Below are 26,383 nucleotides of genomic sequence, written 5' to 3' on the forward strand. Positions count from 1 at the left end.
GTCAGCCGGAATTGACAATGGGAAGATCTGGAAATGATCTTTGAGAAGTTATTTAACCCAGTGACTTATTTATTTTAATCCTTATTTCTTTGTAATATAGGTCCCATTGTCTGGTAAAGAATCACGACACTAACCAACCAAGCAAGCTCACAAACAAATTCCCACCACATTTCTTGAAGAGGGCACCAGTTCTGAACAGACCACAGTGTGTGTTGTGACCTCATGCCATGTGACATTTCCTGTCCTAGAGAGTGCATAGTACTTTGTAATAGGTTTGTTACTGAAAAGCAATCTCAGCCAGAGTGGTGGATAGACTCCTTTTCCAGCAAGTTGATGTGGCTGGACTTCTTTAGCTCAGGCAGGAAAATTCCAGAAGGATGAAATGACCTTCAGAGAAGGGGGTTCCAAAAGTGTCCATTCTTTTACAAATATTATATTGAGTGGCTGTTTGGGTGCAGTCTCAGTAAAGAACTATACTTTTTAACTAAACACTCTCTAATGCCTTCATTGCTCCCTTTCTGATACTGGGATGTAAGTCACGCTCCCATTAACAGACACGTATGGAGAGTTCTAGGTCAGCTCTGTGTCCATTAAGATTTGAAATATGCCCTGAAGGAGCATGTAGTTCAGTAGGGGAGACAGATTATTAAATAGCTAAAAATAATAGTGTAATAGGTAGTATAAAAACATACCGAGTAAAGTGCTGAAGAAATACAAACAAGGGAGGTATTTTATTGAACTGAAGGGCAGAGGGGCCTTAAGGGATGAATAGGAGTTTTCTCTGGAGGCAGAGAGAAGAGTGTTTCCCATAGAGCTCACAGACAAAGGTGTGAAGGCAGAAGAGTTCATGACATATTCAAGGACAGTGGTGGGTAGAGTAGCAATGGGGAGGGTTAGCATTGGCTAGAGTGGCACTGCATGCGGTTGGAAGAATGGACCAGGCCAGAGAGCATTCTGAGAGCATAGAAGGTGGATGTGATGGTGGAGTCTTAAGGAAAGAAGGTGTAGAACAATCTCTCTATTCTGTACTTTGGGAAATCCTATTCATTTTCATTTGTTTCTGTCCTCCGAGCTCTCTTTCCTACCCAGGGGAAAGTAAGGCCTCTCCTTTTTTCCTCCCTGTGTGTTTTTGTTCATAGCCATTTATCCCATTGCTTCATGGTTGGCTTAGATATCTGTCTTTCTCTGTAGGCTGTGAAGTCCCTGAGGGGTCCGGATTTTGTTGTATATATTTAGGTTACTCAGCTGTATCATAGATGCCAGATAAATGTTTCTTAGATTGGGCTATTCCATAGATTAATATCTCAACTAAGGTATATTACAACTTTAAAATGGTAAAGATTCTATGATTCTAAATCTTAACATTTCCACATTGGCCTGATTTCATGTAGTCTTAATGACAGAGATGATTATCGTAAGAGCTGAAGATCTCCTTTGGCATCATAACTTGTTTGGCATGAATTGCTTTTTTTCTTAAATGTAATTTGTTTGAATTCAAAGTTCTTTGTCTAGGAAAATGAAATGTTCACATTTTGAAACTCTAAAAATAAGACACTGGAAGAGTTGATGCCAAAACAATGGTTTCAATCAGAAATGCTCTCTGAATCCAGCATCTAAATGAGAACTAATTACTGAATCAGATCACAGTTACTAGGCATTCATTGTTTTAAGGCAATTAACAGCAGTATTGAGAAACCTAAGTAACAAAATATTTTAAAAACTCTCCAGTTTTGCTCAAATTTCTAATGTGTTAGGATGGCCAAATGTTCCTTACAGGCAAGATATAATATGAATGATGATATCTTATTAAAAACAATTTTAAGGAATATCAATCACATTCTCTTCATGGATAGATAGGCTCCTCCAAATTAGATCCAATTGATGATGTATTTTTTGATTTACGATTAATTTAGAAGTAAGTGCTCTCTTAATTTGCTATGGAATTTGCTAAAGTTGCTGTGATCAGATTTACTAAGGTAGTTTCCTACCTGACATGATTGAATAAAGCCTTTAAAGAAACTGTCTTGTGGGCACCTGGGTGACTCAGTTGGGTAAGCAACTAACTGCCTTCAGCTCTGGTCATGATCCCAGAGTCCCGGGATCCAGTCCCTCATCGGGCTCCCAGCTCCATGGGGAATCTGCTTCTCCCTCTGACCTTCTCCCCTCTCATGCTCTCTCCCACTCTCTCTCTCTCAAATAAATAAATAAAATCTTAAAAAAAAAAAAGGAAAGAAACTATCTCGTTTCTGTAAAAGTGGTTTCTCAAGCTTAAAATGCAGTTACGGGGCGGAGGGGGAGGAAATTTCAAGAAAATCTGCTTAACAGTCCCCAGTGATCTATCTATCTAGCAAGGCTTAGCAGTATTAATTTTTATTTTGCTTGATTCTTTTCTCCTTATTTGGAAGCATTTACTGTTTATTTCATGTATAGGACATAAGACATTTAATAATATAACTGATCGTGCTCGCTTCGGCAGCACATATACTAAAAATAATATAACTGATCGGTGTGTCAGCATAATTTACAATCCACTTAGTAACTTAATAATAAGGTTTAGATGTCATTTCAATTCCAGATATAAACTGTTAAATAATTTAATGATTATTTTTTTCAACAGATGTAAATTATTAAAAAGAAAATGGCCCAACGGAGCACTGCATTTCCTTCTCTCGTCACTGAGGAAAGGTATAATATATGGAAAATATGCATCTAAGGTATACTTTTCCTTTCCACCAATCCCATGAGGGCTGCTAGTGGGTGTGATGGTTATTATAAATGAAATTTTGTGGCTGTTACATTACCCAGGGATGATTTTGTCAAGGGCAAGAGAAGTACAGTTGCGTCCCTCTCCAGCATCCAATTTGTAGGATCTGCTCAGTGATAGTGAGAAGTGGAGACTTCATAATAACTTTACAGTACAGCTGTACTTCTGGTCCCTAGGAAAATGCAGCTCTGGAGCCTTGAGGGCTAATGTCCCACTAACCATTTTAAATCAGAAGTTGCAGATTGAGGGTCCATAGACCAGAATTGGCTCATGGAAGCACACTGTTTGGCCTGCATTATCTTAAATACTTTTTTTTTTTTTTAAGATTTTATTTATTTATTTGACAGAGAGATCACAAGCAGGCAGAGAGGCAGGCAGAGAGAGGAGGAAGCAGGCTCCCCGCTGAGCAGAGAGCCCGATGCGGGGCTCGATCCCAGGACCCGGAGATCACGACCTGAACCGAAGGCAGCGGCTTAACCCACTGAGCCACCCAGGCGCCCCTTAAATACTTTTAAAATGACTTGTTAACATTTAAAAATCAGGTGATTTCACATACAAGTCTGAATTTCCAGCTTTTTTTGAAATATGACATAATCTGAAAAAATAGACCTGCATTCCCAGATGGTCACTCGTGGATGGAGGAAAATTGTAGCTGCCTTTAGTGGAGGAGTGCCTTTTCCAGGTCTCCTAAGTCCCCTCCCTGTTGTATTACATGTGATGGGCCTGACCCTTGTAGGCATTTAGAGTTCGTTATTATGTTAAAGAACTGCTGTAGGGGAATAGGGGAGGAGGGCATGTCAGGAGACTTTGTGAATATGCTTGATCTTTATAGATTTTTTTTTTAAAGATTTATTTATTTTAGAAAGAGAGCGCGAGCGAGCATGTGCATGTGTGAGCAGGGAGTGGGGAGGGAAGGGGCGGGACTGGGGTGGAGAGAAAGAGAAAGAAGCAGACTCCCCACTGAGTGGAGAGCCCAACGCGGGGCTTGATCTCAGGACCCTGAGATCATGACCTGAGCTGAAATCAAGAGTTGAGATGCTTAACCAACTGAGCCACCCAGGCGTCCCGATAAGCTTGGTCTCCATAAGCTTAGATTGGAATTGGGCACATGTCAGCATGCCCAATTCCACCAGCCTCTTGCTTTTGGAGGTCATCAAGCCTGCTACCTGCACGGTTAAGACTCTGAGTATGATTGTTTCAAGATGCCCGGCTCACCAAGAAAACTCCTTGTGGCAGAAACCCTGCCTCAAGCCCCATTTACCTTGTAGGGCGAGAGAATTTGCATTTACTTTTCTGGGCAGTCTTGAATCTGGGTTTTTGAAAATGACTTTTTCCCAGTGAACAACCTTGCAATGTGGCTCCCTTCCACAGGCGAGTTAGAACCATGCCCCGACACAGCCAGTCCCTGACCATGGCACCCTACTCATCTGTAAGCCTCGTGGAACAACTGGAAGATAGGATCCTCTGTCACGAGAAGACAACCGCGGCCCTTGTGGAGCACGCCTTCCGGATTAAGGACGACATTGTTAGCAGTTTACAGAAAATGCAGAACAAAGGGGGCGGAGACCGCTTGGCCAGGCTTTTCTTGGAGGAGCACATCAGAAACATAACTGCTATTGTGAAGCAGCTCAATCGGGATATTGAGGTGAGTGAAGTGTGGGAAAGTCAGGGTGGCTGCCTGCCTTCTGCTCGGACCTGCTCCTCCCCGCGTGGGGGCCTGGGGTCAGCAAGTCGACTTTCTGCCTCCCAGGCAAGTAATACGTTCAGACCAGAGCTTTCTGTCTGTGTGTTCTAGTGATCACCAAGGAAACAGCTTGAGCAAATATCCTAATTAAATTTATTTCAGTATTTGATAGCAGTTACTGTCAGTGTTATTTATGTTTAATCTAAATTTACCTTGCTGACTATTAAATCACTTTGTTTTGTTTCGCTCTCAATGGAGAGAGAGAAGAACTAGTCAAATAGTTTCTCCATGAAACCCTTCGTATCATTGAAGATAGCTATTAAGTCAATTACTAGGTCAGCCTTTCCTGCTTCAGATTAAATGTTTCTAGGCTATAATGATTATATATAATATGGTTTATTACTCAAACAATTTTGGGATTTGATTTGCTTCTCAGACTTCCCTTTTATTGCTTTTTTTTTTTCTCTGAAATGAGCCCAGTAAAAGGCCAATATGGTCAAAAATTTTAAGATATCTAAATCTGCTGCTGTTTTTTGAACAGTCACAGGGACTGCACAGTTTCGTTCAGGAGCTTAAGATCATTTAGGCTCTGAACACTGGTAATGTCCTTCACCTGTAATTTTTAAATATATAAGGAAGAGGAATGTGGATAGATTAAGGAGAACCTTTGATTCAAGTCATAGAGATTGTATCTGAGTTATGCTTCCTGAAATTTTCAGCATCAGATTGTGTTTATTTACTTTTAATGGTTCTATTGAGGTATGAGTTATAAGGCACAGAAGTCCACCCAGTGTAAGTATACAATTCAGTATTTTTAGAAAATTTATAGAATTGTGCAACCATCAACATGATTCAGTCATAGAACATTTCCATCACCCCCAATATTTGTATAGATCTGTGTTCAGTCAATCCCCACATCTCCCCAGGGCCCAGGCAACCACTCATCTGCTTTCTGTCTCTAAATGTGTCTTTTCTGGACATTCCGTATAAATGGAGTCTTATAATATGGAGTCTTTTGCAACTGACTTTTTTCACCTAGTATAACATTTCTGAAGTTCAGCCATGTTCTAGCCTGTATCAGTGCAGTTAAACCTCCGAGATATAACAGGTTTGGCTCCAGATCACCATGATAAAGCAAATATTGCAATACAACAAGTCAAATGAATGTTTTGGTTTTCCCAGTGCATATAAAAGTCATGTTTAGACTATACTGTGCTATACTGTACTGTAATCCATAAAGTGTACTGAAGCATTATGTCAAGAAAATGCACATACCTAAATTTAAAAACACTTTATTGGGGAGCCTGGGTGGCTCAGTTGGTTAATCATCTGCCTCAGGCTCAGGTCATGATCGCAGGGTCCTAGGATCGAGCCCCACGTTGGGCTCCCTGCTCATCTCATCCCTCTCTCTCTCCCTCCTCGTGCTCGCTCGCTCGCTCTCTCTCGCAAATAAACCATCTTAAAAAACAAAAACCACTTTATTGCTGTTGGAAAAAGAAATTAAAATAAATAAGTAAAATACTTTACTGCTAAAAACTGGTAACCATCATCTGATCTTCCAGTGAGTCATAATCATTTTGCTGCTGGAGGGTCTTGCCTCGAGGTGGATGGCCACTGACTGATTGGGGTGGGGGTTGCTGAAGTTGGGGTGGCTGTGGCAAGTTCTTAAAAATAAGACAGTGATAGAGTTTGCCGTATTGATTGGTTCTCGTTTCATGAACAGTTTCTCCATACACACGATGGTGTTGATACTATTTTACCCACAGTGAAACTTCTTTCTAAAGTTTTATCCATTAGGTTTATGTAATATTCTAAATGTTTTGTTGTCATTTCAAGAGTCTTCACAGCATCTTTACTAAGAGTAGATGCCATCTCAAGAAACCACTTTCTTTGCGCTTCCATAAGAAGCAGCTCTTCATGCTTCGTCATGAGACGGCAGCAACTCAGTCCCCTCTGCAGGCTCCACTTCTAATTCCAGTTCTCTTGCTGTTTCTACCACATCTGCAGTTACTTCCTCCCCTGAAGTCCTGAACCCCTCAAAGTCATCCATGAGGGTTGCAATCAACTTCTTCCAAACTCCTGCTAATGTTGATATTCTGACCTCTTCCCATAAACACAAATGTCCTTAACAGCATGTAGAATGGTGAACCCTTCCCAAAGGGACTTCCAGAAGGCATCACTCTTCATGGTAGCTCTAGTCCTGTGAAATGTGTTTCTTAAATAATATGACTTGAAAGTTAAATGTGTTCCTTGATCCATGGCTGCAGAATGGGTAGTGTGTGAGCAGGTGTGAAAACAACACGAATCTCATGGTCTGTCCCCTTCAGAACTCTTGAGTGACCAGGTGCACTGTTTGTGAGCAGCAAGCTTTGGAAAGGGATCTTTTTTTCTGAGCAGTAGATCTCAAAATTGGGTTCAAAATACTCGGTAAACCATGTTGTAAAAGGATGTGCTGTCATCCAGGCTTTGTTCCACTGACAGAGAGCACAGGCAGAGTAGATTATCATAATTCTTTTTTTTTTTTTTAAGATTTTATTTATTTATTTGACAGAGAGAAATCACAAGTAAGCAGAGAGGCAGGCAGAGAGAGAGGAGGAAGCAGGCTCCCCGCTGAGCAGAAAGCCCGATGTGGGGCTCGAACCCAGGACCTGGGATCATGACCTGAGCCGAAGGCAGCGGCTTAACCCACTGAGCCACCCAGGTGCCCCAGATTATCATAATTCTTAAGGGCCCTAGGATTTTCAGAACGGTCAATGAGCACTGGCTTCAACTGCGGGTCACCAGCTCTCTTAGCTCCTAACAAGACAGTCAGCCTGTCCATTGAAGCTTTGAAGCCAGGCATTGACTTTTCCTGTCCTAGATGGCATCTTCTTCCAATGGAAGTCCATTTCATTTATACTGAAAATCTGTTGCTTAGTGTAACCACCTCTATTCATCATCTTAACTAGATCCTTCTGCATAACTGGCTGTAGCCTCTGTATCAGCAGTGTTGTTTCTTTGCATTTTGTATTACAGAAACAGCTTCCTTCCTTAAACCTCATGAATCAGGGGTGCCTGGGTGGCTCAGTGGGTTAAAGCCTCTGCCTTTGGCTCGGGTTGTGATCCCAGGGTTCTGGGATCTAGCCCTGCATCGGGCTCTCTGCTTGGCAGGGAGCCTGCTTCCCCACCCTCTCTCTCTGCCTGCCTCTCTGCCTAGTTGTGATCTCTGTCAAATAAATAAATAAAATCTTTAAAAAAAAAACAACAACAAAAACCTCATGAACCAGTCTCTGCTAGCTTCAGATTTTTCTTCAGCAGCGTCCTCACCTCTCAGCCTTCACAGATTTAAAGAGAGTTAGGGCCTTGCTCTGGATTAGGCTTTGGTTTACAGGAGTGCTGTGGCTGATTTGATCTTCTGTCCAGACCACTAAAACTTTCTCTGTATCAGCGACAAGTCTGTTTGTCTTTCTTATCATTTGTGCATTCACTGGAGTAGCCCTTGTAATTTCCTTCAAAAACTTTTCCTTTGTGTTCACGACTTGGTTAACTGCTTGACCCAGGAGACTTAGCTTTTAGCCCGTCTTGGCTTTGAACATGCCTTCCTTACTGAGCTTCATCATTTCTAGCTTTTGATTTAAAAGGAGAGACGTGTGGGACACCCTGGTGGCACGGTTGGCTAAGTGCCTGACTCGTGGTTTTGGCTCAAGTCATGGTCTCATGGTTATGAGATCCAGCCCCGCACTGGGCTCCGCACTCATTGTGGAGTCTGCTTGGGATTCTCTCTCCATCTCCTTCTGCCCCCCCGCCCCGACCCCCACTCATGCTCACTCTCTCTCTCTCTCTCAAATAAATAAATTTAAAAGAAAATAAAAAATGGATTGAGACATGTGCAACTCTTCCTTTCACTTGAACTCTTCGTGGCCATTGCAGGGTTATTCGCTGGCCTAATTTCAGTACTGTTGTAGTGCAGGGAACAGGGGAGCCGGAGGAGAGGGAGAGAGATGGAGGAATGGCTGGTTGGTGGAGCGGTCAGAGCACACACACGTTTAATGATTAAGTTCACTGTCTTACATGAATGCAGTTTGTGGGGTGCCAAAAATCACAGATCACCATAATAAATACAGTAATAATGAGAAAGTTTGAAATATTGTGAGAATTACCAAAATGTGACGTAGAAACATGAAGTGAACAAATGCTGTTAGAAAAATGGCAGAGGGTGCCTGCCTGACTGAGTGGGTTAAGCCTCTGCCTTCGGCTCAGGTCATGATCGCAGGGTCCTGGGATCGAGCCCCGCATCGGGCTCTCTGCTCAGTGGGGAGCCTGCTTCCCCCTCTCTCTCTGCCTGCCTCTCTGCCTACTTGTGATCTCTGCCTGTCAAATAAATAAATAAAATCTTCTAAAAAATAAAAAAAAGAAAAGAAAAATGGCAGAGATACACCTGCTTAATGTAGTGTGCCACAGATCTGCCATTTGTAAAAAAAACACAGTATCTGGGAAGCACAGTAGATTAAGGTGTGCCTGTAGCTTATCTCTTGTTTCTTTCTGAGTAATATCCTGTTGTGTGGCTATACCACATCTTGCATATCTATTCATTAATTTATGGACACCTGGATTGTCTCCAGGTCTTAACTATTACAAGTAAAGCTGCTATGAATGAACACTTGTGTACAAGCCTGGGTGGACATGTTTTCATTTCTCTTGGGCAAATTGCTAGGAGTGGAATTCCTGAGTCTTAAAGTAAGCTATGTTTGGGGCTCCTGGGTGACTCCGTCTTTGGGCATCTGCCCTCGGCTCAGGTCATGATCCCAGGGTCCTTTGATCGAGCCCCGCATCAGGCTTCCTGCTCAGTGGGAAGCCTGCTTCTCTCTCTTTTTCTCTCCCTGCTTGTGTTCCCTCTCTTGCTGTGTCTCTGTCAAATAAATAAATAAAATCTTAAAAAAATAAATAAATAAAATTTTAAAAAGTAAGCTTATATTTAAATTTTAAAACGTAAGCTTGTGTTTAACCTTTTTTTTTTTTTTTTTTAAGATTTTATTTATTTATTTGACAGAGAGAGAGAGAACACAAGCAGGGGGAGTGGCAGGGGGAGAGGGAGAAGCAGGCTTCTCCCTGAGCAGGGAGCCTGATATGTGGTTTGATCCCAGGACCCTGAGATCATGACCTGAGCCGAAGGCAGATGCTCAACACACTGAGCCACCCAGGCGCCCTGTTTATATTTAACTTTTTAAAACATAGCCAAATAATTTTCTAAAGTGGCTATACACATTTTACAATCTTATCAGCAATGTATGAGATTTCTTGTTTGTCCACATCCTTATCAACACTAGGTATTCTGTCTCTCGGATTACAGTCATTCCAGCCGCTGTGCAGTGGTATTTCACTGTAGTTTAATTTGTGTCTCCCCGATGACTAAAGACACTGAGCACCTTTTTATGTATGTAGTGGTCATTTGCATGTCTGCTTTGGTGAAGTGTCTACCCAGTCTTCTGCCCATTTTTTAAAATTGTTTTTTAAATCGTGGTGAGATATTTACCATTTTAGCCATTAAGTATACAGTTGTGTACAACCATCGCCACAAGCCACTTACTGAACTTTTTAATCATCCCAAACAGAAACAGTGTTCCCATTAAACAATAACTCCCCATTCCACACCATAACTCCCCATTCCACACCCATCTCAGCCCCTGAGAACCTCGGTTCTACTTTCTGTCTCTATGAATTTGCCTATCTTAGGTATGCCAAACACGTGGAATCACACAGTATTTGTTCTTTTGTGTTTGGGTTATTTCAGGTAGCTTAATGTTGTAGCATGTATCAGAACCCATTTTTAAATTGGGTTATTTGTCATATTACTGAGTTGTAGAAGTTCTTAAGATAGGCTAGATATAAATCCCTTATCATATATGTGATTTGCAAGTACTTTCTCCTATTCTGTGGCTTGTATTTTCATTTTCCTAATGGTGTCTTTTGAAGTACATTTTTTTTTATTTTAATAAAGTCTAGCTTACCAGTTTTTATGGTTTTTACTTTTCATGTTGTGTCTTAAGAACTGTTTGCTTAACCCATGGTCAAAGATTTTTTCCTATGTGTTCTTCTGAAGTTTTAGTTTTAGTTCTTTCATTTAGGTCTGTGATCTCTTTTGAGTTCATCTTCATGTAAAAAGTGAAGTAAAGGTCTAAGTTAACTTTTCCCCCATAGAGATGTCCAAGGAGAAGTTTCCTATTTTTCCCTTTGTCGAAAATCAATTGACCATAAAATATAAGGGTTTCTTTCTAGATCCCGTTGATCTGTATGGTTTTCCTATCCCAATACCACACTGCCTTAATTCATTTCTAGCTTTATAGTACATTTTGAAATCAGGTACTGTAGGCCTTCAACTTTGTTTTCCTTTTCAGAATTGTTTTGGCTTTTCTAGGGCATTTGCATTTTCATATAAATTTTAGGATCAGCTTGTTTTCTATAGAAAAGATTACTGGAAATTTTTTATGATTATATAATTACTTTATTATATAATTATGAAAAAATTTAAGTGTGGAAGTGTTCTTTGAGACAAACTGATGAAAGTAAATCTCTTTCTTAGTTGCAAGCGTACTGAGATTTTGATAGAAATTGCTTTGAATGTATAAACCAATTTGGGGAGAATTGCTGTCTTCACCCGATTAAGTCATTAATCCTTGCAGAGAACCAACTCTGTTTTATTCATTTTTTCTCTTGCTTTTTTGTTTTCTGTTTCATTGATTTCAACTCCATATGATGTCCTTTTTTCCTGCTTGCTTTTATTTAGTTTTCTTTTCTTTTTCTTGTTTCTTAAGGTGGAAGATTAGGTAATTGGTTTGAGATCTTTAGTCTCTTCTGATAATGGTGTTTAAGGCTATACCATGTCCTCTAAGCACTGCTTTAGCTGCTTCCCATGAATTTTGGTGTATTGTATTTTTGTTTTTATTCGGTTGAAAATATTTTTGTGACTTTATTTTTGGCTTGTGTGTTATTTATAAGTCTGTTGTTTAATTTCCAGAGGTTGGGATTTCCCAAAACTTGTTTCTATTGTGGGGCTCTAATTTAATTCCATGTGGGTGGAGAACATACTTTTTATATACTTTTTGGTTTCTTAAATTTATTGACTCTTGTTCTATCAATTATTTAAGTCTCCAGCTCTAACTGTTGAATTATCTTTTTCTACTTTCAATTCTGTTAGTTTTTGCTTCAAGCGTTTTAGGGTTCTGTTGTTCAGTACATATACATTCAAAATGATATATTGGCCTTTTCATCATTATGAAATGTCTCTCTTTCAGGGCACCTGGGTGGCTCAGTCGGTTAAACATCTGCTTTTGGCTCAGGTCATGATCCCAGAATCCTGGGATGGAGCCCCGCATCTCTCTCAGCCCTTCCCTTGTGCACTCTCTCTCTCTCTCAAATAAATAAAATCTTTAAATAAAATAAAATGTCTTTCTTTATTGTATATATATAGTATATTTCTTTATATATAGTAATATTTCTTATCTTAAATTTAATTTTGTCTGATATTAATATAGCTATCCCAACTCTTTGATGGCTACTGTGTGGATAGTTAATTTTTTATTTTTTATTTTTTGTTTATTGTTTATTTATTTATTTATTTTTTTGGTGGTAATTCTCACTTAGCTTATACCTAAATGAGGTTCTGGTGTACCACATGGTTACCAACTTTCACTGTTCATTGAGATTCTCATATACCTTTACAAAGACAGGGTTTCACTCAAAATTGTACCCTAATTAAAATACATGTCTTCAGGGTTCTAAAATGTCTGCGTATCCTATGATGTTTAAAGAAAAGGTTTATGTGTTTGTTATTCAGGGGATGTAGTAAATCTTTATTGTTTTGATGACCGACAGTATTGATTCCAATTTCTTTTCTTTTCTGTCTTTTTTTTTCTTGTTTTTTCTTTCTTTCTTTCTCTTTTTCTTTTTTTTTAAGAGAAGGGGAGAGGGAAGGGGAGGGGCAAAGGGAGAGGAAGAGAGAGAATCTTAAGCAGGCTCCTTGCCCAGCTCAGAGCCCGACATGGTGTTCCATCTCATGACAATGAGATCATGACCTGAGCCGAAGTCAAGAGTCATTTACTCAACCAACTGAGCCATCCAGGTGCTCCTCCAATTTCTTTCGGTTACAAAAACTTGTGTTCCTTTTGGTGTTTACCTTTCTTCCATTGGTTACAGATTGGATAGCTGTTCATCAGGTGCCATATCACCTTTTTAGCTGGAGAGGATTGGAACCCATAAATGATTCCAGAGCACTGAGACTCTCACTCCCTGGAACCTGAAACCTGAGCTGAGCGATCCAAGGAGTGGGAATGCTTGGAGAATCTTCTTTGCAGCCCCTGTGCCTGCAGGACACTGGCCAGTGTTCCTGCCGCCCGAACTCTAGGGAACACCTTTTACGTCCCTTTCAGTCTGCATCCCCAGCTGCCCTGTTGGTCATGTGCCTCCCTCCCTGAATCCTTCCAATAAGTTCCATCTTTCCCCCTTAGTCCAGAGTCAGGTTTCCATTACCTGCAACCAGAGAACTCAAGTGACATCAGAAGGGTGTAGGAATTTTAAAAGATCGCTATAGATAATATACATGTTTTTGGAAGGTGGTGTTGGTGTTTAGAGTGATCTTTCCAGTTTTCTTTTTGTGTGCTAAAGCAGTTTTATCCCAGAGGCTGAATGACTTGCCATCCCCAAGTTGGCATCTTTACTAGATTGAAGAACCCCAACTTAAGGATTTCAATTTTGGAAAGGGGTAGAGATATATTAGGGGGCTAATATTCTTTCTGTACCCAAGTCTAGAGAGGGAGACAGATCAAAGCCGTTGGGGATAAATCATGATTCTCACATTCCCATCCCCTTAACCAATGGCAAAGAAGTGTTTCATAAACAAATACAAACACTCCTATGTCTCATGTCAGAAAATACTGTGACCCCTCCATCCTTTCCATGCCCTGCTTTTCCCTGGAGGTACTCAGCTAACTTCCCTTTGCTCATGTGGGTGGCGGGCAGACTGGAGACTGCAGCCATACTATTCTGGCAGTACTGTTCTTAGGTAAAAGCATAGAATGTAACTGCGCCCTTAGAAAATCCAGGACTTGGGATGCCTGGGTGGCTCAGTGGGTTAAGCCTCTGCCTTCAGCTTAGGTCATGATCTAAGGGTCCTGGGATCGAGCCCCACATCAGGCTCTCTGCTCAGCAGGAAGCTTGCTTCCTCTTCTCTCTCTCTGCCTGACTCTCCGCCTAGTTGTGATCTCTGTCAAATAAATAAATAAAATCTTAAAAAAAAAAAAAAAAGTAAAGAAAATCTGGGACTTGGGGCACCTGGCTTACTCATTCAGTGGAGCATGTGACTCTTGATTTTGGGGTTGTGAGTTCAAGCCCCATGTTGGGTGTAGAACTTACTTTAAAAAATAAATTTAAAAACTTAAAAAAAAAAAAAAAGGAGGGAAAAAAAATCCTAAGAAAACCCTGGCCTTAATTTTTGCTGTCATCATAAAAGGTGATAGTGCTTTGGCTGCAGCTGTGGGGCTGGGGAATAATTTCCTCGTTGGTAGATGCTATGTACTAATCCAGTGATCAGAACCATATAATCTCCAAGCTCAGTGGAGCCCTAAATGCTATTTAATAGTTTTTTTTTCATTACAGGAAGACCTCCCTGCCAGCTTCTCCTTTGCCTTGAATTCCCTTTCCCTTAAGGTATCCTGAGCACCCAGCACTTGCTACTGTTACCACAGCATTTACTGAATAGGACTGGCATTGTTTCTTTTCTAGTCTGTTTGCCCAATAGCTTGTTAACTCCTCAGAAAGAAAGAAACCTTGTCTGATTCATCTAAGCATTGTCCAGCACAGTGTTTGGAGCAAAATGCCATGAATGCTTATTAAGTGAATACCCAATTCATAGTGAAGCTAGTTGCAGATATGCTGGTAGCAGAAAGAGAAGGAGAGACCCTGAGGTCATCTTTACAGACTGCAGCCTTCTCATATAAGACATCCAAGGCCCAGGGAAGTGAAGGGACTTGTCTGAGATAACAAGGCCAGGAAGTAGCAGTGCTGAGACTAAACCCAGATTGTTAAAATCCAAAAATGTGCTGCTTTTCTTTTCTACTTTGCCTCTTGGAAGCTCTTCTAGAACTCTGATCTTAGTAGCCAACTCTCACATGTTACAGGGAGATTTTCAGCCATTCTTTGCTTTCTAAGTATCTTTGTCCCTTCAGGAAGAATTTCTTCATGAAAACAGATCATTCTAGCTTTAGTTCTGACAGAGTTCTCTCCCGCCCCATCACTCCTTTGATGCAAGTTCATTAAACTGCTCCATTTTAGTTATTAGCAAACATCTCTACGAATCCAGTTGTCAGTCCTGTAGGCTTTTGCTAATTATTTTTCTTAAGGCGTGTTTTTAAAATGTGATTTTTGAGCACTTTCCAATGTAGTGAGTTTTAAAGTTATTTCAATTCTGCTGTTTTCCCATCTGAAACACGTTGTATGTAATAATTATTCTTGCCTGAGCCAGACAGCACTCTTTTCCATTTACATATATTTTTGGATTTGTGGTTTGCAAATGAAAAGATGATTTCCGTTTTAGAGAGGAAAAACTGAGTAAAATCTGATTCTGATAAAAATGTACTTTGCATGTATGAGCATTTACTTTTTATAACTGGTAATAACTATATATCATTATAAAGTAACAGAAGGAAGTTTGGAAATTTAATAGACTCCAGTATGAAATACTAATTATATGGTTTTACATATATTATGAGCCTAAGCATATTTACCCAAACATAACTAAAATTAGGAGGCTTGATGAGATATCAGAATTGCCACATTGTAGCCAAAATTTGTTAAAGTAAAACCATGGTGTAGATTGAAATTTAAAAAGTACTAAAAAGAAGTCTTTATTTATAAGTAGTATAAAATTCGGATGGTGGGTATTATGCAAAGGCAAAATTTGCATATTTAAAGAAAAGAGGTGTGAAGATATTCAAACAGTATTTAAATGATGTGAGAGATGTATTTTTGTCTGTAGATTTTTTTTTTAAGATTTTATTTATTTATTTGACAGAGATCACAAGTAGGCAGAGAGGCAGGCAGAGAGAGAGAGGAGGAAGCAGGCTCCCCACGGAGCAGAGAGTCCAATGTGGGACTCGATCCCAGGACCCTGGGATCATGACCTGAGCTGAAGGCAGAGCTTTAACCCACTGAGCCACCCAGGTGCCCCTCTTTTTTTTTTTTTTTTTTTTTTTAAGTAGACTCTGTGCCCAATGTGGGACTTGAACTCACAACCCCAAGATCAAGAGTCACATGCCTTACTGACTGAGTCAGCTGGTGCCCCTTGTCTTTAAATTCCTTTTTTTTTTCAAGATCTTAAAATTTATTTTAGAGTAAGCGAGAGAGAGAGATAAAGAGAAGGAACATGGGAGGAGGGGCAAAGGGAGAGGGACAGAGAGACTCTCAGGCAGAGTCCCCGCTGAGCATAATGTCCAGTGTGGGGCTTGATCCCTGATGTGGGGCTGGATCCCAGGACCCTGAGATCATGACTGGAGCCCAAATCAAGAGTCAGACACTTACTGGACTGAGCCACCTAAGTGCCCCCTTGTCTTTAGATTCTTAATGAATTTCTTCAGTGAATTGCCTGATTTAGAAATTATTCTTATTACTGGTTTACATTTGTTTTTCAGTTCAATAAATAAAGTTTTACTGGGTTTTTGTTTTGTTAAAATCTGTCCCTGTAGATGATTTTGTATCACAAAACTAAAACTGTAGCCATCTCCAGACTCCTAATAGAGCTCTTCAAATTGAGATATCTTAATACTGTATCTTGGTGAACTTACCTTGATAAGTCTTCCTGATTTTCTGTCATGCAGCTCTAATCACAGCACACAGGAAGAAAAGTAAAGTGTCTTGTCCAACCACAGGCTGTGTGATCCTCAAGAGCTAGAACTGAATCTTCATTTTTCTATTGTCTAGTGCCTAGTAGGAGCTCAAAAGATGTTTCATAATCAAAGGTTATGGGGATCCTGGCCCTTCCAAAACCCTATATAGTTATTGCCCATATTTGGTCAGCGGACTCCAGTGTCAAAACAGATGACTCTTGTGTGCTAGTACACAGTAGGTGCTTGATAAATGTCAAATGAAAGAATCTGTTGTTTTAATGCATCCCCACACATTGTCTCCACTGGCAGTTTGCCTTATGATGTGGAGTATTTATCAATTATTTATTCCTTGGAAACATTCCACAGATAATTGTCATCATTATAAATTTAGAAGAGGTAATGTGGTCAACTATGAATTATACATGTCTAGATTATCCATACTGTCTTTAATTTAAGCTTTTCTCAATCTCTGGAGGCTGACTCCTGATAAGCAGTCCATGGCCCTTTTGTTGGTGGTAAGCTTCCCCTTCCATGCCACTTGGCTTGGGAAGTGGTTGAGACCCCATGTCTGCTGAAGGTTTTCACTGTCTTTAGACTTTGGGGAACCAGGCTGTGCTCCCTTGCTGGTTGAAATCAGCAGACATACTCCTGGTTTCCATGTGCTTAGGCTTCAGAGTGTGTCTGGCTTGGGGTGGCTTTGACCTAGTGAGGTTATGGGAAACTGTGTCAAGCCCTCACCTATTGATTCGACTGCACATACTTTGCTAGTTTAATAATTTGCAAATGGACCTTATTAGCATGTCACAGCAGAGGTGTGGACAGTCATGTTAATGTGTAGTTGGATGCACAGATGGGAGCTTGGTTCAGTGTGCACCTGACACTGTCAGCAGAGAGTCTAGGCTGCCAGACTTCATATGTTTTGGCTAAACAGGGAATTTCAGCCTGCAGCTGTGTTTTTGTCCCATTCAAACAGGTTTATCAGCAGAGGGACTTTCATGTTATCATCTGTATTAGTCAGGTTCCCCAGAGAAACAGAACCAATGGGTTATTTACTTATTTACTATTAGGTATTGGCTCACATGGTTATGGAGGCTGAGAAGTCCTACCATCTGCCATCTGCAAGCTGGAGACCCAAGATAACCGGTGGTATAGTCCTGAGGCCTGCGAGCCAGAGAGCTGATAGTGCAGACTTGAGTCCAAGTCTGAAGTCCTGAGCACGAAAGTGCTAAGGGCAAAAGATAGATGTCCCTGCTTAGCCAGAATGGGAATACCACCTTCCTCCTCCTTTCTCTTCTATCATGGCTCTCAAAGGACTGGATCTGAGCGTCCCTTGGCTTGGTCAACTTGACATATGATTAATCATCCCACTATCAAAATTCATTTTGTTTTAAGTCTACCCACTAGATATGGCTTGTCATGTGACTTGACACTAGGGGGAGAAGACAGTGAATTGAATACAGTTTGAGTGTTTGTTCAGTTCTGCTGATAGAGGTTTTTCAGTGTTAATAAAAAAAAAATTGGCATTCCGCTGTGTGCCTTTGCCACTAATACATTTTAGCTTGTCCGAGTCCATCTTTGAGGACCTAATCACCTCTGGGCACTGGCTAAATATAATCTCTAAGACTTGAATGTGGAAGACCAAGTCCTAGAACACGGGGCTAAGTTAATTGATCTCTGTTGGGAGCCAGGCATTGTTAGGAGTACTGGGGCTCTAGTAGTGACTAGACAGGCAAGGCCCTGCTCTCAGGCCTGCTGCACATTCTAGTAGTAGGGTTTATAGCCAGTAAACACTAAGTAACCAAGGTAATTTCAGCCTCAGTCCAGTGCTCTGGTAAGATAATATAGAGGAGAGTGTTTGTGGGGCTCTTTCAGGAAGAGGGTGGGTTAGGCAACATGTGAAGTGAGATTTAAGTCATGGAAGGGGCCAGCCAAACCAAGGTGGCGGGGTGGCGGGGAAGAGACACACAGGGCAGAGAACATTCCAAAGAGAGGAAGCTGCATATACCAAGGCCATAAGCAGAAAGAAACTTGGCATATTTGCTGAGCAGAAAAAGGACCAATGGGATTGGAGTGCCATGGAATTAGTGAGGCAGGTGGGTGGGGTTTGTGGGAATAGGACCAGATCTTTAGCCTTAGAAGTTATGTTGGGGAGTTTGGAGTTTGGAAATGGGGAGCCATTATTTAATTTTAAGCAAATGAACTTAATTCAAACATTTGGTGCTGGGGAAACATTAGTGAATGAAACAGATAAAACCGTTTGCCCTCCTGTTGCTTACAGACTGATTTGTGTTTCAAAAAGATCACTTTCTGGGACACCTGGGTGGCTCAGTCGGTTGAGCTGCTGCCTTCAGCTTGGGTCATGATCCCGGGATCCTGGGATCGAGTCCCACATCGGGCTCCTTGCTCAGTGGGGAGCCTGCTACTCCCTCTGCCTCTGCCTGCCGATCTGCCTGCTTGTGCACTCTCTCTCTCTCTCACTCTGACAAATAAATAAATAAGTAAAATCCTTAAAAAAAAAAAAAGATCACTCTGGCTACGGCATGGAGAAGGGGTTATGGGGGGGGCATCTGGGTGGCTGAGTGGCCTAAAGCCTCTGCCTTCAGCTCAGGTCATGATCCCAGGGTCCTTGGATCAAGCCCCACATTGGGCTCTCTGCTCAGCGGGGGGCCTGCTTCCTCCTCTCTTGCTGCCTGCCTCTCTGCCTACTTGTGATCTCTGTCAAATAAATAAATAAAATCTTTAAAAAAAAAAAAGATAGGGGTTATAGGGGAGCAAGAATGGAGGCAGGGAGATGGGTTGGGGGACGCCATGGCAGGAGAGGGCCAAGGTGTTGAGGATGAGGGGAGTCACAGTAGAGATGGGGAGAAGTGGGTGGGTTCTGAATCTGTTCTGGAGGTAGACCTGATAGGACTTCTGGTACGTAGGATGTAGAGAGACTTTGTTTAGGATGTGGCAAATTTTAGGGACCACATGGAATGTGTCCACATGGAAATGCCCAGAAGACAGTTTGATGTGAAGCTGGAGCTCTGTGAAGTTTTAAGTCCTGTTGTGAAGATGAAAAGGCATGTAGAGGATACTGTCTTATGAGGCCGGCCTTGTTGTAGCTGGGCCTTTCTCTAGGTGATACTGGACTTACACTTTCTTTTCCAAGTCCTCAAAAATCTGGGAAGAGTTGGAGGAGAGACAAGCAGAGCTCTTTCCTTCCAGGCCATTCCTAGGCAATATTAGCTTCTATGGGTGGGCGAGGGCTGGGGTGGGCCTGGATCCATATCACTTTTGTGTAGACAGTGAGGTGTAGTGCTGCGGCACTCATAGGGGAGTGCCATTTCCTATTGCCTTTGGGAAGGGAGATTTTGTAAAGATAGGTCATATCTTAGAATAAATAAATGAAGATTTGGGAATCACTTTTTCCAAGTGTCTCTTTACTCTGTGAAACATTATTGTGTGGTTTTATTCTATGGGCTTATCACTCTACAGTCTGCTGTTGCCCTGCTGAGCTCCCTCCCTGAAGGCAGGCCTGGGGCACAGCACTATGGACATGCAAAAAATAGTCTCTTGGGACACCTGGGTGGTGCCTTTGGCTCAGGTCATGATTCCCCAGTCCTGGGTTTGAGCCACACATCCCTCTCCTTACTCAGTAGCAGGCTTGCCTCTCCCTTTCCCTCTGCCTGCTGCTCCCCCTGCTTGTGCCCTCTCTCTCTCTCTCTGTGTCAAATAAATAAATAAAATCTTAAAAAAAAAAAGTCTCTTGAGTTGGACTGACAATAATGGAATGTCCATGATAGAGTAGGAATGTAACCTTTTTAAAGTAAATGTATCACTTTGATACATTGTTCCAAAATGACATATTAGGGAACATTACTGGCTGTAGAGAGGATTTGTTTTTCCAAGGCTTCATCAGAGAATTCTCTGATACCTTCTGTTTTTACGTAACTTTTCAGTAACATGAATATTGCATTAAGTTTTGATGTAATTCTTTTCCATATTATTCAAAGAAAGCACTTCTAATACAATATCTTATTCATCTGCTTAGGGATTGTGAAAGTTAAATGGGCTTTTCTTATTTTTAAGCATTAAAACACACACACTCACACATACTTTTTTGCAGGTTATAGGAACAATGTAAGGCCTTCGTGGAAAATATAAAAAAAGAGGAAGCAAACATAGTTCCCCTCTAGAGAATAGCAACACATTAATATTCTGTTATTTTATATATCTTATATTCTGCTGGAATTGTGCTGTTTATTTTGTACCCTTTCTTTTTGTTTGATATTAAATTGTACACATTTTCTCTTATTTTTAAACATTTTCCATGAATTTATTGCGTAATAATATATAGATACCTTAGAAAATACTAGGTACATATTACTAGGAAGATAGCTTTGTGTATCCATTTTTGTCAGCTTTGTTATTATTTGCTTTAAGATTAATTTCAGGAGCTTAGAGTCCCTGGATCAAACATTATGAACATTGTGCATCTGTTTGGATGGATGATGTCCCAGAAAGATGTATCAGGAAGGGCCAACTGTCCATTTTTAATCTTGACATACATTTTAGTATTATAAATTAAAAATATTTACTTCTTTAACAAAAGAGAAACAATATGATTTTTTAAGTCTTAATTTTCAGTTGATTTTATTAGAAGAAGTTTAAGTTCACAGCAAAATTGAGCAGAAAGCACAGATTTCCCATAGACCCCCTGTCCCCACACTTGCGGAGTGTCCCCCATTATCAGCACACTACAGTGGTGAATTATCACAGTATGACTTTTATTTTCTGTTTCTTTGTTTACTGGAAAGATCGAAACTTTTAAAACCTGTGTTAATTGTTTTTAACACCGCTTTTGTGGGTTGCTGTTCATTTTATTTGCTTAGTGATTTCTTGATTGAGAGACAACTCAGACGAAGTAAGATTGGTTATAGCCTTTGTCATTTTTCCTTTCAAGATTTTGTTTATTTATTTGTCAGAGATATAGAGAACACAAGTACGTAGAGCAGCAGGCAGAGGGAGAGGGAGAAGCAATCTCTCCGCTGAGCTGGGAGCCCGATGTGGGGCTCGATCTCAGGACTCTGGGATCATGACCACAGCCAAAGGCAGCCCCTTAACCAACTAAGCCACCCAGGCATCCCACCTTTGTCATTTCTATAGCATCTGATGCAGCATTCCTCCAGGGGTCTGTGGGCCTTGAACTTCTGCCTTTCTGGGCCCACACCCTAGCTTTGGCTCTCTGGCAGTGGGGCCCAGGGGATTTGTGTATTTAACAAACCACTAGGGATTCTTTTTTTATTTTTTATTTTTTTAAGATTTTATTTATTTATTTGACAGACAGAGATCACAAGTAGGCAGAGAGGCAGGTGGGGGGGTGCGGGGGGTAAGCAGGCTCAGTGCTGAGCAGAGAGCCTGATGTGGGGCTCGATCCCAGGACCCTGGGATCATGACCCGAGCCGAAGGCAGAGGCTTTAACCCACTGAGCCACCCAGGTGCCCCGCCACCTGGGGATTCTTATGCACCCTAAAAATGCTTAAGAACCCCTGGTCTTGAGTATTACAATAAAGGTTTGAAGCATTACATATAAAAAATACTTTCTATAAACTGTAACGAATAAGTGTTACTTCCTATGAAAAGGGAACACCAGCGCCTTTTCATCAGTGGGAGAGTGTCAGAACCAGATTAGTCAGATCTGAAGTTTTCTTACAAGAATGTGTTCAGATGACTAACGTTTTGTCATTCACAGGTATTGTAGCTGGTTTGCATTCTTCTTAATAGAGCTTTCTTCATTCAGAAAAAGCTGGAAACTATAGCAAATAACAGGTCTAGCAGTTCCAAATTCCTTTCAGTGAAGTATTCCATATTACTGTTACTCTCATCTATACGGGCTCCAACTGGTTTCCAATAAGGAAGACACAAAGGCCTCCCATTGCTAATTTCTGCTTTTTACCAGGGAGTTTGAAAATCCTAAAAAATGTATGTGAGTGCAGTTGTCTGCATACTTAAAAAAGAATAGTTGAGAAAAGGCAGCACAGAAACAACTTAGATACATCTGTGCCCAAGTCTCTATGTTGTGCTGTGCGCACCACAAGTGTGGCTACCCACTTTCACCACGCAGTGCTATTACAGTGTCATTGACTCTATTCCCAAGGCTGTGCCTTTTATTTTCCTGACATCCTCATTCCGTACCTGGAAGCCTGTGCCTCCCACTCCCCTTCATCCCCTTTTGCCCATCCCCCACCCCTCCCCTGTGGCAACCATCAGTTTGGTCTTTACTTATGGGTCTATTTCTGCTTTTTATTTGTTTGTTTGCTCATGTGCTTTGTTTTTCCACTGTGAGGACACAGTGAGAAGGAAGGCACACAGCCATCTGCAAGCCAAGGAAAGGACTCCCCACCCATCCCCCCAGAACAGACCAGATTTCCCAGTCTTAGAACTTCGAATAGATCTTTGGGGTTCATAGGCCACTCAGTCTGTGGCATTTTGTTCTTGTAGCCCCAGCTGACTAACACAGGACGCTTAGAAGATCTGGGTACAGCATAAAATTTCTCCCTCGAACTTAAATTTTTAAAAGTCAGTGGATGATTACTTTTCATGAATTGAATTAGTTGCCCACAAGGCACAGTAGAAGAGATGCTGGGACATCAGAGTCAAATACAAAGAGAGAGAAACCATGAAGGGAAAGATAGAAGACCGGGGGACAGATCTAGGGCATGTGAATAATGGAGTTCCAGAAGGAGACAAAGAAACAGATGGAGAAGAAACAATAGCTACATAGGAGAATAATCTGAGACTACAGGTTGAAGATTTCACTGACTTCCAGATAGAATTGAAATTAAAAAAAAAAAAAAATCCACAATTAGCTACATCCTGGTAAAACTGAACTCCAAAATAGAAGAACAAAATCTTACAAACTTCTAAGTATAAGGAGCTGAGAAATGTACAGAGGAAAAAGCACCAGACAGGTCAGCCTCTAAGTTCACTGGGAGGAAAGTCCTTGAAGTCAAGAATTCCATACCCTTTCAATTGATCCCCACCCTCCAGGGTGAGAGAAGGAAGGTTGTCAACTTGGCAGGAATTCGTTCTTCATCCAAATGCCTGATCTGAGGGAAGTGTTAGGGATCTACACAGAGACCCTAAGGTAGGAGAAAAATGAAAAGGAGAAGCACAAAGGTAGTCAGTGATCCACAAGACCTGTAGTATTTCATGTAAATGGATATTGAAGGATGCCTGGGACTGGGTAACAGAAGCACTGAAAGAAAGAAAAAATTGTTGAAATAGAAGTGACATTTTACAAGGAAAATTCTAATTATAACCCAACTAGAAGTCCCGAGTTATTTTAGCAAAGCTGAGTTGGGGAAGAAAAGTAAAATCCTTCCCAATAAGCCATCTGGGTTGGAGGTTGAAGAAGGGTGGGCATGAGGTGTGCTGAGTGTCTCATGCGGAGAAGAGGGGAGCCGCGCAGGAGCAGAGCCTAGGGTGGACGCGTGTGGTTATGGATGTGGAGAAGGGAAGGGGGCCATTCATGGAATAGCAATGGTCACGAACATTCCCCAGTTCACAAGGGGAGGGAGGACGATGAATGGTAACCTGATTAAGCTGGTCAAAATAAGGAAAAGGAGTGAGGAAGCAACAAGAAGCAACATAAATTATCTATATAAAGTGAGATGAAACGTTGAAGGAAAACACAAGCCAAGGGGAGTATCATGATTGACAGCAGTCTGTGGAGCCAGAGTCCCCAGTTCAAATCCCAGTTCAGATCCTTACTGACGGTGGCTTTGGGCAAGCTACTTAATATCTTAGAGATTTCACCTCCTGTGAAACGGGGGTAATAATGGTACCTGTTTCAGAGGGTACTATGTGAGGATTAAATGGGTGAACATGCCTACAGCATGCAGAATAGTGCCCGGCGTACAGTTAGACCAAGCAGGTGTTTGCCCTATTATTTACACAGCATAGTTGCAATGTTAATATTAGGCGAAAAGAAACAGCATTACGAGCACTACATCAGAAGAGAAGGTGATCGTGTAATGGTCAGGCCACTTTGATCACAAATCTGTATGTGCCAAATAAGATGGCAGCTAAAGACATAAAATGAAAAGTGTTAAAAATGTAAGGAGAACTTGATGAAAATATTTTACAAGGGGAGAATTCATAAACCATCTTTCACAGATGGAGAGATCTACCAAAAATAAATAAAATCTAGAGAGAGTGAGTAGTGGAATCAGCAAACTCAATCAGACAATATTGAACCGTTTGTTCCTTCAGTAGTTTTTTGCGTGCAGCATTTAATAACATGTGCCACAAAGCAAATTCTAATATATTAAAAAAATTAAATATATCACGACCATATTTTTGATCCTCAGCCAGTAATGTAGAAATAAGTGAGAAAAATGACCAAAAAACTTAACTGCTTGACAATGAAAAAACACAACTCCAATCCCTAGATACCTCAATATCTTCAGATCAAAGAGGAATTCAGAGCTGAAAACCGTAAGAAGGAAAGCACTTCACACCCAACCTGAGGACACAGCAAATACTGTTCTAAGTCAAGTCTTCATTCTGAAGGAAGACATCATCTAAATAAAGGAACTCAATGCTCATCTTGGGAAATTTCTAGAAGAGTGAGTAGACCCAAAAGGAAGCAAGAAGAATGTAAAAATAGGAAGCTGACATTAATCAAGTAGATGAACATGATTAAATGGTTGAAAGGGAAAAGATACAAGAAGTCAAGAGCTTCTTCTTTGCAAAGGGGAGGGAAGGTGGTGGCGGTGAGGGTGGCCTGAGGGGCGGAATAAAAGTGGAGAAGGGCAGAACAGGAAGGAAGGCATGCACGAAAGAACAAGGAAATAGAAGAAATGTCGGATGTAACTTGTGCTTTTGTGAGGTCTCCTGTGACCTAGGACTTGGGTTCTCCAGTCTGTCCTTCTGTCTGTCTATCGTGCTTCAGCCCAATCTCTTTCCTATTCTGGGCGGGCAGCAAGGCAGCATGTGTTACAGTGTAGGTTCTGGAGCCTGGTTGCTGGGTCAGTGCTGGCTGGTCACTTGCCCTCCGTGGGACTTTGTAGCGGAGCAGCTGCTTGTGCCTCGGTCCTGGCCTGTCACATGGGGCTCCCGAGAGCATGGATTTGCTTTGGCACATGGCACTGTGCAGGGCAGCACCAGGCTCCTGTTTCTGGTCCATGCTCAGTAAACAACAGGGTGACCTCCCCATCTGCATTGCCACCACTCCTTAGAGGCATTCCCAGCATGGATGTCCCACGAGGCCGTGCTTTCGCTGGGCCACGGTTTTCAAGCAGCTCTCCTTTCATTTAATGCTTATCTAAGAGACACGATTCTGCCTTTGCAGCACCAGTACTGTTCTAAGTACTAGAAGGAGATCAGCATTTGCTGTCTTCGGGGCACGCTGGGCATTGCAAGTGCTTCCTATGCATTAGCTCATGTAACGTTCACCGTGCCCTGAAGAGTACAATCACCATTACTATGAACTGATGAGGAAAAGGAAGCTAGAACTTTGCACACTTGCTCAGGATCGCCACACAGGGAGAGGAGCTGAATTTGGACCTGTTTGTCTGACAACCCCTGCCCATCCCTGTCTCTGCTTGCTCTTCATTTATTGCTTCTTGGTAGATTTAGGGAGTGTTCACTTAAAGCAATGACTATTGAAAAACAGCCTTGGGTGGTAGAAAGAGCTCTGAACTGTAGAGCAAATGTCCAGAGTCTGAGTTCTAGTCGGAGCTTTGCCCCGTCCTGCAGCAGCACGGAGGAGTTGGGGGGTGGTGGGCTCCACCAAGTCACCTGACATTCAAGTCTCAGGTTTTTTTTTTTTTTTTTTTTTTAAGATGTTATTTATTTCTTTGAGAGAGCAAGAGGAGTGGCTGAAGGAGGGGAAGGTGCAGCAGGGAGCCTGATGCAGGGCTCAGTTCCAGGACTCTGGGATCATGACTTGAGCCGAAGGTAGACGCTTAACCAACTGAGCCACCCAGGTGCCCCAAGTCTCAGGGTTCTTAGTAGCAGATGAAGGGACTGGGTCTGTGTGAGAGCTCTGAGGTCTCTCTGAGCCCCTGTTTCTCCGTACACATATATATCCTG

The 26,383-nt window shown here is 41.5% G+C and overlaps 1 protein-coding gene across 2 annotated transcripts in view; it reads left to right on the forward strand.

Moving 5' to 3' along the window:
* The window catches only part of FAM81A (family with sequence similarity 81 member A), a 76,883-nt gene that overhangs the window by 16,423 nt on the left and 34,077 nt on the right, over positions 1-26,383 (forward strand). Inside the window, exons 2-3 of one of the 2 annotated variants that reach the window (XM_047738444.1) lie at positions 2,618-2,685; positions 4,136-4,409. In XM_047738444.1, the coding sequence (XP_047594400.1) occupies positions 2,639-2,685; positions 4,136-4,409 (321 nt within the window). In that variant the 5' untranslated portion in view covers positions 2,618-2,638. Of the gene's footprint in view, positions 1-2,617; positions 2,715-4,135; positions 4,410-26,383 lie in introns of both variants that reach the window. The other variant, XM_047738445.1, reaches the window with a different exon arrangement.

This window comes from Lutra lutra, chromosome 7 (genome assembly GCF_902655055.1).
Source record: "Lutra lutra chromosome 7, mLutLut1.2, whole genome shotgun sequence".
In the NCBI taxonomy this organism is placed as follows: domain Eukaryota; kingdom Metazoa; phylum Chordata; class Mammalia; order Carnivora; family Mustelidae; genus Lutra; species Lutra lutra.